At 34.9% G+C, this 12,706-nt stretch overlaps 1 protein-coding gene across 2 annotated transcripts in view; it reads right to left on the bottom strand.

Moving 5' to 3' along the window:
• Window positions 1-201: 201 nt before the first annotated feature.
• The window catches only part of Sytbeta (Synaptotagmin beta), a 42,223-nt gene continuing 29,718 nt past the window's right edge, over window positions 202-12,706 (bottom strand). For both annotated transcript variants that reach the window (XM_076418603.1, XM_076418604.1), the window contains 7 exons: window positions 10,677-10,904; window positions 8,886-9,205; window positions 6,217-6,446; window positions 3,326-3,561; window positions 2,314-2,509; window positions 560-708; window positions 202-506 (listed from right to left, as the gene is read on the bottom strand). In XM_076418603.1, the coding sequence (XP_076274718.1) occupies window positions 348-506; window positions 560-708; window positions 2,314-2,509; window positions 3,326-3,561; window positions 6,217-6,446; window positions 8,886-9,205; window positions 10,677-10,904 (1,518 nt within the window). In that variant the 3' untranslated portion in view covers window positions 202-347. The remainder of the gene's footprint in view (window positions 507-559; window positions 709-2,313; window positions 2,510-3,325; window positions 3,562-6,216; window positions 6,447-8,885; window positions 9,206-10,676; window positions 10,905-12,706) is intronic.

The following is a 12,706-nucleotide window of genomic DNA, read 5'->3' on the forward strand; positions in this document are numbered from 1 at the left end:
TCTTTTTAGGCGCGTGTATTTTTTTTTTGTTTTGTTTTGTATGTATATATATATATCTTCAATGCATTTTAGTCGGGAATATAGTTCTCTTATTTTGTTATCTTAGCGACATAAGAATACGTTTTCTTAGTTAACCTCACCATGATCATCATTATTATTACTGTTATTACTAGCAGGTCTTTTTTTCGATGTTGCAATATTTACTAAATTCTCATCCTTGTTTCAATGAACGCGTATATTTTAAATCAGATAGAATCACAATGATAAATGGTAGCAGTTAATGTGCATTGTTTGTTTTTTTTATTGTGGTTGAAACTGTCGGAATTTGTGTGAGTTTGTTGTCCTTTTTACCTGACGGTATGCCAACAAAAAACGGTCTTGCGCGGACTCTGGATCATGTCGTTCCAGTGCTCCTTCCCGGTTCCTGCTGTTTTAGGCCCTATCGAACAGCATCCCACCAGAGGATTGCTGCCCATTATGTCGTTTCCTTGGTCGTAAATCGATACCTAAAAGGAGGAACTTGTGGTACGGTGGTACTGCGGTGATTACCCTGGCTTACCTCGAGCTCCGCGGTCGTGATACTGGACGACGGCAGGTTAAAGGTCAGTGCTTCGTTCCAGACGGGATTGCAGTTCGATTTTTTGCAAGAGGTCTTTTTCTTTTTCGTCCGCTTCCCGTTTATAATCAGGTAGACTTTAACGTATGGGTCTGGAAGAAGAAGATTGTTGTAATAGGGTTGTAATTTGTTGTAATAAAACACATGACTGGATACTGTCGTTTGGGGGCAAAAGTTATGACTGCAGCGACTGCGTTTCAGCCTGGAAAAAGGCGGTGACGTGGTGCTAAGAATGCCCACCAGCTCGTCAACAAGAACTTGAGCTGAGTTGTTGTTTGTGGAAGGATTGATATATGAGCTTGATTTCTGGAGTGTCAGTTTTCGTGTGAACTTGATTATTTCTGACAAACCATGGAGCGTTTAAGATTCTCATGAGAAGTTTATTTTGGAAAACTTGAAGCCGTTTCACCTGGTTGGGTGTAACAAACTTAACATCTTGTAAAATAAGCATTTGATGGAGATGGGAAGTCTGCTAGAAGGGCAGATCGGAGAAGAGGATAATGTTCCAAATACTTTTGTATACTATAATAATAGTTTTGTTATAATGTTCAGTGATTTAATAATTTAAACTTATAATTTATTACTTCTATAATATAATAGACAATATTGTAAAAAATAAATTTAAAACCTATTAATTACACAGTACATAACAACCATTTTCCAGATAAAATATTAAAAATAATAACAAGAGGTAACATGTACTTTTGGATTAAACAAACAAATAGAATTTTAAGAAGGAAAGAGCCGCAGTTTGCTTTTCGGTATGAGAAAAGAAAACGAAAACTCTAATAGATCCTATTAAATTGATGGCAGTAAAGAAATATGAAAAACGAAAGACACTAAAAAGATAATTTTGAATTGAAAGAGGCCAATTGAAAAGTCCCCGGCCTGACACATAGATGGCGCTACTAGAATTAAATTCATATGTTTTTTAGTTAGCCCTAACCGGCAAAAGATGCGTGAATTTGAAGAAAAAGAATGTGCTGTTTCACCAAGACAATGTACCGTGTCACAAGTCAGCGAAAACGATGTCAAAAATCCATGAATTGGGCTTTGAATTGCTTCCTCATCCACTGTATTCTCCAAATCTGGCCCTCAGTGACTATTTCTTGTTCTCAGATCTCAAACAAATTCTCGCTGGGAAGAAATTTCTGTCGAATGAAGACGTAATCGCCGAAACTGACGCCTATTTTGAAATAAAGGACAAATCATACTACAAAAATGGTATCGAAAAGTTGGAGGGTCAGTATATCACCCTTGAAGGGAATTATTTTGAATAATTCTGAAAATTAATTTTGCCAAAAAATGTGTTATACTATGGTAGGTCGGGACTTTTCAAATGACCTTTTATTTGCCCGCATAAAAGCTTTTTCTTGTACATATTTCTTGTATTAATCTGTTTTTTATTTAAATTTCATTGTCTTTTTCTTATTTTTATATTTCGGTATTTTTATAAAATTTTGTTTAATGAATTTTCAGAAATTAAATTATTTTTCATTTAGATTTTTTAGATTTCATTGGTCAATGAAGCAACCCAATGCCCTCGCAGCAAAATGTTTTTTTACAGGTGATTTAAGGTGATCAATTAAATTAGTTGAATGGGCGATTATAACCCAATTTAGATATTGGACCTGGCGAAAGTTTCCTCTAGAGACCCCTATTGAATTGTCTCTTTATTACTCTATGTTTATATTTACCTATGCATTCCTTGTCTTGTGGTAAAAACAAATTTCTGGCTTTGACTATGCTTAACGTCAGCCTCTCTGCTGACGGTAGGTAATTGAGTGACACCAAGATTTCCTGTAATTCTTCGGGGGGCTTCTTGTTCTTCGTAATTTCTCCCCATATCTCAATGCTATTAGCGCAGTCGTAGTCAGCCAAAGACATAGTAACCTGTTAACACATGCAAATATGAATATCGAAGAAGTGAACTGTTTAATTACAATGTGTGACAATTTTCTTTATTCTATAATATTAAATAAAATCTCTTTTTTTGTCAAATTGTAACTGCCGAATACAAAAGCTCAAACGGCTTTTTATAACACGTACTGTAACACGTAATTATGAATAAATACAGTATGGACAATTTTAAATCATATTTATTTATAATTTACAAATAGACAACGAATTAAAATAGTTCAGATTTAAGCGGTCAATAAAAAAAATGAGCCATAAGTTCTCGAAGAAAATGACGAAATATTAACTTTTCCTCTTGTGAACAGTAGAATTCTCTTTCATTACAAACCAGCAGTAATCTGCTAACACTATAGTATTCCATCTTCCTTGATAACGCTCTTCTATCTGTTTTATATCTTGGCGAAATCGTGCACCTCGTTCGTCACTCACAATTCCTAGATTATGAAGGAAAAATCGAAATAAGAATGCAAGAAATATATTTTTAAAAACTTTCTGCACATTTCGTTTTAAATTTTTGTAACAACATATTCACTAAAAACTCAGCATTTTCAGCTTTAAGATTGTCTAAACATTCGAGAATGACTGTCTTTATAGATAACCAAGCCGCTAACACTTTCGTGGTAAGATTTTCATCGCGTCCTTAAGTTTTCTTATTTGTGTGCAAACAGATATACCTTCTTTTAATTTAGCATCACTTAATTTCGAAGAAACAGTTTTAACAAATGAAAAATTGAAAACAGGTAATCGTATTTATGTTAGAAAAATTGTGTCACACACTGTTATAGGTAGTACCTCTCCGATGATGTCGTTCCTTGAGAAGCGGTCGTAATCGAAAACTTGCAGTAGCAGCGTCTTGGTTTTCAGTTCTTCATGGGAGACCGGGAACTTAAACAACTGATTGAATACGGGATTGGCCTCGTTCCTATGGATGACGGTCTGTCGCTTCCTTGTATCCACCTCCGGTAGCAGCAAAAGACGGACGTAAGGATCATTGAAACCTCCTTGGTCACTTCCGGCTAAGTCATGAGCTGAAATCACAAGATTAATTTACATATTAATTTATTGCTACTCTTCCATTGTTCTAGCATTAATACATACGCAAGGCGAGTGCGGGATTAATACATCAGTGTGTATTTCCCAAATTACTGATTTCCTGCGCATTGTCCTGTAACTGTATTGATTCCACTTTGCTGTGATTTACTAATCGTAATTCATGCTTTAAGACAAGACGAGAAATTATCCATTTCGTAAATGTATTTGATTTCGAGGTCATCGTGTAGTTCTTCATTGCTTACGTAGCAATAAGCGATAAGCACTGTTGCACTTTGTTTTGTTGCTTGGTTTTGTAACTGGTTTGATGTTTTAGTATAACCACATATTTGCACACTACAGGCCCCAATAGACTTGATGATTGACTGATAAACCAATATCTTTGATTTTGGGTCAAGTGAGATGTTTGCCGAGGTGTTTAACTCATTCTGCTTGAGGAATTGGGCATTCGTCAAGTGATATAATTAGGTTTATGTAATTTTTTATACAACGTGGGGTAAAAGTAATGCTACCATTTTGATTTCCTATAACTTTGCTCAAAGAAAAGTTAAGTAAGTTTGGTTTTTATAAAAAGTTTAGTTGGTCTTTACATTTTTTTTATTATGATTGAAAAATTATATTATATATATATATATGAAAAAACACATTATATTAAAAATATAATATATTTTTAAGGCATTTTTCATGACATCTTGGAACATCTGAGGCTGAATTTCTTCCATTTCGTGACGAATATTGTCTTCAAGATGTTGAACGGTTTGCAGCTTATTACTTTTACTAATAAACTTTTGATTTTAAAAAACACCATCAGAAAAAGTCTGGTGCTGTTAAATCCGTAGATCAGGCTGCACTTGCTAATCGCCAATTGGCGAAATTAGTCTTCGTGGAAAAAGTCATTCAATAATTGAATTATTTAACGAGCTGTGTGTGCTGTGGCCCCATCTTACTGAAACCACATGTTCTCTAGTCCTTGCTTTTCCATTCCAGGCACAAGAACATTTGGAATCATTTCTCGGTACCGTTCAGTAGTAACAGTAACTACAACACCTTAGTCATGTTAAAGAAAACTAGTGACCAATGACGTTTCTAACATAAATACCACACCATACAGTTGTTTTTATTGGATGCAATGATGTTTCATGAATTAATTGAGGATTGTGTGTTTCCCAAAATCGACTGTTTTGTTTATTGACGTGGCCACTGAGAAGAAAATGAGCCTCATCGCACATTATTCGCATGTAAACGATAAATTGTAGTTTTGTGAGTCACTGGACGATTGGGATATTTTTGACGCAATTTCCGCTGAGTGGCAATAATGGAACGATTATTTTCAATAAATATTGTCACTATTTCTGCTCATTTTTGTGGCGTATATTTATCTATAATAAAATCTGGACGTGTACACAACACAATGTTTAAAGTGTAACTGAGTTAAACGTCACATAACCAAGATGGCGCGCAATAAAAATAGTAGTGGGACTTTTACCCCACCTTCTATTAAGTTGTATTTTACAGTCTTCATTACTTCTTTCATTTGAAAATTTTTGTTCATTTCACTTTGTTGACCGCTACTTGTACTTTTTATACAGCCTTAGGCAGAGATACATCTTTTGTCATTATAGCTGCATAGTAACAGTAACAGTGTAGAGCAGATACACGAATAATCCTATGACTTTACCTGGGAAACCCCAACTAAAATAGGTTCGAAGGTTGAGAATCCGCTCATTTTGTAGATTAATCCCAAATGCCTGGTCGAATACTTGTTTATTTTTTAATGACATATATCAAAAGACACTTTTCAGGTTCACTATTGGCCTGTACCTGACCACAATTAACTAGTAATGAACTAACTATAGATATAATCTCTAATATCTTATTTTCTCTAAAAATCCAAGCACAACTTTCCATTTTTTACGACCAAGAAATGTATATATAAATAATGCCAGCAAAGTCACAATAGTTATATGACGACATTTCATTTAACAAATTTTATTATTCAAACCACCCCAATACAGAATATTATGGGAACTTGCTCTACTGTTCCGTGTTTATTACGGAAACCAAATATATGCTGTGAAATAAAATGTCATTCTTCTATGCTTACTTTGGGCCTCTTGATGTATACTTTCTCAAAAACCTCGGATATCACAGGTAACAGATCTATAGAATGATTGGAGGAAACATCTTGTGACGTTTTCCTTGGTATAAGAATCGTAATAATTTGGGTCACTTTCCAACTGCTGGGGGAGCAGTTTAGACGATATGAGTTGAATGATAATGAAAATATATACATGAAGAATAAACAAATACAAATCTAAAAAAGAAGAAGCATATGAGTAAGAAACGTAAGGGAAAATAATGAAAACAGAAAAGAAGGAAATGAAACAAAGAATTGAAAAGAAAGCGAGTGAAACCAAAAGCAACCTACCACTCTGAGAGATGTTATACTGTTTATATTTTGAAAGAAGGTTATATATTCAGTTAAAATGCAAATAGATTAAGTTACTCGTGAATCTTGTCATCGGAGTCCATCAACGAAACGAGACTAGAATATGAGGTGATTGTTAACGTTCATAAATAATTGTATTTTGATGACCAGATCAATATTTGACCTTCTATCTTCTTCTTCTTACCTTCTATCAAATGGACGACAAAATCGGATCGGTCAAAGTCGTAGCTTAGTCTAAAGTGAAGTCTGCCCAGTCCACTGCCGGACTTGCCGGTGTCTCCAATAAAGAGGGGTCCGTCTTTCTTAAGATACAGATCGGGCTGGATGGCACCTAAGGGACTAGCTGGTGGCGCGGACGAGGCACTGTCTGGAGTCGCTCCTCTAGATGGGGGTATAAACAGCGGTGATAAACATCTGAGAAAAATATCAAGTATTAGGTGCTTGTATGTATTCTGATCAATTTTTTGTTGCTGTTAAGAAAAATTGGTCCAGTATATGTTAATTCAATTATTTTTTACAACTTTTCGGTAACATTCTTGACGATGTTGGTAAATGGTCAAAACGTCGGTCTATTTTCACGAAAAACCTTATATAGCCTGTCCAAAATAGCAGTGAACTCACGTCATCAAGATATATAATGTATCGCCCATTGCAGTTTGTAAATTCGTTTTAATATTAAACAAAATGTTCCTTGTCATTTTGTTCTAGTTAAAAAAAAGACACGATGCTGTCTGATGCGTCCGAATGAATAACAAAATCCTACAGCCTACTAAAGCCGTCCAGTTGTCGAGTGTCTGTAGGATTCTACAGATTTATTAATTAATTAATAATTAATTTTCCCAAATTTCAAATCGCTGGTTATTATTACTCTGATTGTAAATGCCAAAGCCCATAAATAGCCAGAGTCAGAAAGAGATTATTTCTGCAATTAATTACTTCGAACAGAGACTAAGTAATGGTGGTGCCTTCTTACCAGTAAAATTCGTTAGAGAGGTAAGTATTGATACCATTGAATATTAAGTTTTTATTGGAAATATTTTATTGTGTGGCAGCTGCACTGAATATTAGTACTAAAATCTCAAAAAACAATGTATAAATAAGTATAAATGAAATGACAATATATACATATACAATATATATAAATTGTGAAAGTTAGAAGTGTAATTATTGACTTGAATAGTGGCTTAGGACTGAATGAAACTTTCTGGGTGTTGAATTATGATTCAATTCTGACAATTACCAAGACAAGACGATAAAAGTGGAAACAACTAAAGGCGAAGAAGCATTATAGCATTTTGAGTGAAGCAACTTTTGTTATTGTGAAAAAAATGGATAAAAAGGAATTTCGCGTGTCGATAAAATATTGCTTTTTGAAGAGAAAAAATACAGTTGAAGCAAAAACTTGGCTTGATGCCGAGTCTAAAAAAATTAACCATCAATGCTTGGTATTCTAATATTCTAATAAGTTTAGACGTGGTGAAATGAGCACCGAAGACGGTGAACGCAGTGGACGCCCGAAAGTGGTTGTTACCAACGAAAACATTAAAAAAATCCACAATATGATTTTGAATGACTGTAAATTCAAATTGAATGAAATAGCAGACACTGTAAAGATATCAAGTGAATGTGTACATCATATCATTCACGAATATTTGGGTATGAGAAAGTTTTATGCAAAGTGGGTGCCGCGAGAGCTCACATTCGACTAAAAACAACGACGAGTTGAAGATTCGGAGCAGTGTTTGAAGATGATCAAGCGTAATAAACCCGAGTTTTTGCATCGATATGTGACAATGAATGAAAAATTGCTCCATCATTTCATTCCGAAGTCCAATCGACATTCATCCGAGTGGACTGCACAGATATGACAATTTCATTAGAGAGATTGTAGTGATTAACCATAATTTTATCAAGAAAATGTATACAGGTAGTAACAAAAGAAATATCGTGGTATTAGAATGACTTAACAAGGAAACACAGTAACGAAGAAAAAAACAATTAAACATAAAAAGGTAAATATTCTCTCTAATGAAAGTAAATATATTACTTGGACATACAATTGCTAATTAGTTGGAATAGGTCTCCAGCAGATACCACAGGTAGTTTGGAAAAGAGTTTAATGTAAATACAATCAAATAACTCGTAACTCATAACTATTGTGACTATTAATTGTAGTTTAAATCCTTTGATAATAACATATATGCATATACGACGATGATATTTTTGATAACATGTTTGCTTCATTATGTCATTTAGGTTAGAATTTTATTATATGCAAAAGCCAAAATGAACTAAACTCAGAGCTGATGTGACAACATTGCGACGTTTTGACGTCATCAATTTAGATGACGAAAATTCACTGTTCAACAGGTAGACTAATCAACAGGCTATATATCGCTTGTTCCAATGCAATGTTAGAAGAGAAATCCTATCTTCATTATCTTTGTAATTATTTATTACAGTTCAAAATTTTTTAAGTATTTTAGAGCCTCTTTTTTACCAACTAGGCTTATCTCGACTGAACCTACTGCTCAACGTGAGCTCCGAACTATAATCCTCGCCATTAAGCCCACCAAGTGGCTAGTGACCAACTTGAAAATCATCCCAGAAGACATCCGGTCTTACCCAGCCTGGTTACTAGCGTGGCTGGGATCATTTTTCATGTCAGATTTTGCACTATCGCCTCTTGGATCATCACAAACATAATTTACTATTATGCGCCAGCAGGATTCGAACCCGCGGCAATCGAAAAAGTGTGAGGACCATCTTATTACCTTGACCACTCCACCAATCAACCAAGGCCCCAGTATGTATTGGTTACTCATAACTCCTTTTCTAGTAAAATCAAATTACCTCTGAAAATTGGCAGTACGTGGACTAGCCGGTACGGGCGAGTTACAAGAACTCCCAGATCCCCCCGTCAAAGACGCCAGACTGGACTGCGATGGTGAAGGGGTGCGTACCTCGGCCCCGTACCCCACCATGTGTCCAAATCCCGGCGATGAGGAGCGGATATCCAGGGAGGCCGCGCGATGCGGTGAAGGCGATCGACTCGATGGCCTGGGCAAAGGGTAACTGACGGTGTGCGTAGCCTCGTGGTGGTACTGGGATTGCTGCGCCTTGCCATCCGGTGCAAACGTTCGGATTTGTGGCGATGAGCCACGATGACTACCCTGTAAGAGTATAAATTAGTTGATATTTGTGTGCTTGCTTTCTTTACTTGATTCAGGTCAACTCTTATTAGTAAATTTAATTTTTTCAAAATATCGCCCTCTATTATTATTGCATCTTACAAAATCCTCTCTAATTTCTAAATTAATTATTATTGTTATCAAAATATACTAGATTTTTTGTTGTTTTCGCTCGATTGACGCTAAATTTTAAACATAAAATACTTATTTTGTTATTTTGTAACAGGTCAATTGCATAGTTCCCGGCCTACCATAGTAAAACACATTTTTATGCCAAAATTAGTTTTTTTTATTCAACATAATTCCCTTCAAGGATGATACACTGATTATAGCGATCCTCCAACTTTTCGATACCATTTTTGTAGTATGGTTTGTCCTTTGCTTCAAAATAGGCTTCATTCGACGAAAATTTCTTCCCAGCGAGCATTCTTTTGAGATCTGAGAACAGGAAATAGTCGCTGGGAGCCAGATATGGAAAATACAGTTGATGAGGAAGCAATTCGAATCCCAATTCATGGATTTTTGCCATCGTTTTCACTGACTTGTGACATGTTGCATTACCTTGATGAAACAGTGCTTTCTTTTTCTTCAAATGCGGCCGTTTCTCGGCGATTTCGTCCTTCAAATGATCCAGTAACGCTATGTAATAGTCACTGTTGATGGTCCTTCCTTTGTCAAGGTAGTCAATGAAAATTATTCCATGTGCATCCAAAAATACAGACGCCATAACCTTGTCAGCTGACTGTTGCGTTTTCCCACACTTTGGAGCGGGTTCATCGTGTGTGCAGTCCACTCGGATGACTGTCGGATGGAGCCATGTTTCATCCATTGTCGCATATCGACGCAGAAACTCGGGTTTGTTACGCTTGATCATCAACTCGTCGTTGTTGGTCAAAAGTGAGGTCGCGCGACACCCACTTTGCATAAAACTTTCTCATACCCAAATATTCGTAAATGGTATGATGTACACATTCAGTTGATATCTTTAAATCTTTAGATTTTTAGGATTTTTCAATTGTTTTAGTCAGTAACAAGCTCTTTGGTGCGTCCACTGCGTTCACAGTTTCGATGCTCATTTCACGATGCCTAAACATAGCATACCAATCCTTGATGGTTGATTTTCCTGGCGCAGTGTTCGGAAAATCGACATCAAGCCAAGTTTTTGCTTCAACTGTATTTTTTCCCTTCAAAAAGCAATATATTTTAATATAATTCATAAACTAGACAACTGTTCAACTTATACACGCATCTTTTGAGGGTTAGGGCTGACTAAAAAACATATGGACTTAATTCTAGTAGCACCATCTATGTGTCGGGCCGGGGACTTTTCAATTTACCTGTTATTGCCGACTGTACGCATGCGCTAAACCCATCATTCAATACTAAATAATGTTTGCTCAATATAAGTATTTTACAGTTAGATTTCACAAAAGGAAAGAAAATATAATCTCACTTGTTTCGAATTGCTACTATCTAAACTGCTCTGACTGGAAGCACTAGGAGTCCTGCACAGCAACGGTGGTCCACCAGGGTATGATCTAGATTGATGCTGGAGTGCATGAGGTCCCACTGAGGTCGAGCACAGCTCTAGGGGCGTCTTCATTATTTCGGCTGTCATCGATTGGGCCGAGGTGTGCTGAGGCGGTTGGATGTTCAGTTGTTCCTTCGACACGTTAAAATCCTGCAAAGGATGACAAGATATGAGAACAATATAACTATAGAAATTCAAAATAAAAAATTAAGTTCGGATCATTCACCTGTGATTCTGACTCTAAGTGACAACATAATGAAAAAGAACAAAACCAAACACTCAAGATAACAGAACAATTAAAAAAAGATAGTGGTTTGGATCCTGAAATTATAAAAATAGAGAAAAGCTGCTACTAAATTTAATTTTTTTTTAGAGACTAAGTAAGAACCAATTGACCTTCCTAGAATTTTGAGGAGAAACTAATTTTAAGTTAATCGACAACGACTAGTAATAATATATCAATAATTTTTTTTGAGTAATAAAACTGTTAATGTAAATATATATATATATATATATATATATATATATATATATATATATATATATATATGTATACCATTATATGCACATTATATATACAAACCATTTGTTTGCCAGAAGTCTTCAGTGAAATAAGGATAACAAACCAAAGACGCCGGATTGTTCTTCATTATTACAATGCGAGCTCTCACACATCGGCTTAAACAAAAAACTATTTGAGCATTCAAAATATCGAACTGATGGGTCATCCGCCGTACAACCCTGATTTGGCACCCAATAACTCCTTTTTGTTCCCATCCGTGAAGAATAAACTGCGTGATCACCCGAAGAAGCTATTAAAGCGTTCAAAAATAATTTGTCAAGATGGAAGATCCGGAGTGAGAATAATAGACGGTAAATACTTGTGGCTGATTCTTCTGTCATATGGAGGCTAATAAAAGAAGCATTACCAAGAGTACATGAACATATAAATAAAATATATCCGTTATAAATATAAGTTAAATATGTGGTGAAAGTCAAGAATCAAACCAGACCCTTATTTTTGTATCTACAATTACATAAATAGCAAAACAGAATCTTTGCTTACTCAGTATACCATAAACTAACTCATACTGACTGTTACTTCGATATTTAGTCGGATAACCATCCGGCTAACTCTAGTCAGCAGCAAATACATCAATTATACCATCAGGAAGATTATTTCATTCACAAAACAAAATAAAAAACAGAAACAAATAGAAAGAGCACAGAGACTATGCAGAGAAAAATATTACAGAAAAAAAACCTTACCTCAATCCAAGAAAGAAGGTTTTAAGAAAAAAATTACTAGTTCCAAGAGCTAAAATCAAACTGTGGAAGTCTACCAAAGAGTCTACACAATTTCCTGCCAGAAATGCAAAAAACGCTGTCGTTAAAAATGAAGAAACAACTCCTGATCATCTGAATAGCACTGTTCGAGATTACAGTCAAATAAGACAAAGTTAATAAAATCTATTGATGAATGCATATAAGACCTGAAGATGGCAGAGAAGATTAGGTCGAAACATTACCAAGGTATTAAAGATAATTCTGTAAAAACACAATGCTTATTAAAATATATAGTAAGTAACCAAATTATTAGGGACAGTACTCATATACATGTAATTTATAGTTTATTTTATTATAATATATATATATATATATATATATATCAATATTGATTATTATATAGGTCATGGCTGTGACGTCAAATGCTTCGTAACCCTTTATGTATACTATACTAAACAGTCTGTATACATAAGCACGCATTTAAATAAAAAAAATCTAGTATAAGACATAATCTTATTGTAGTGGTAACCTCATTTGTTAGTATGTAATAGAATATATATAAGATTATTAATAATTCTATCAATTTTATAATATTAACTAATTGTTATGACAGTATAAACAAAAACGACAGAATAAATAACAGCAATAAAAATATAAACTGTAGG

Source organism: Rhynchophorus ferrugineus, unplaced genomic scaffold, assembly GCF_030347505.1.
Source record: "Rhynchophorus ferrugineus isolate W39M unplaced genomic scaffold, kcgeb_rfMv2 rfM11, whole genome shotgun sequence".
Lineage (NCBI taxonomy): Eukaryota > Metazoa > Arthropoda > Insecta > Coleoptera > Curculionidae > Rhynchophorus > Rhynchophorus ferrugineus.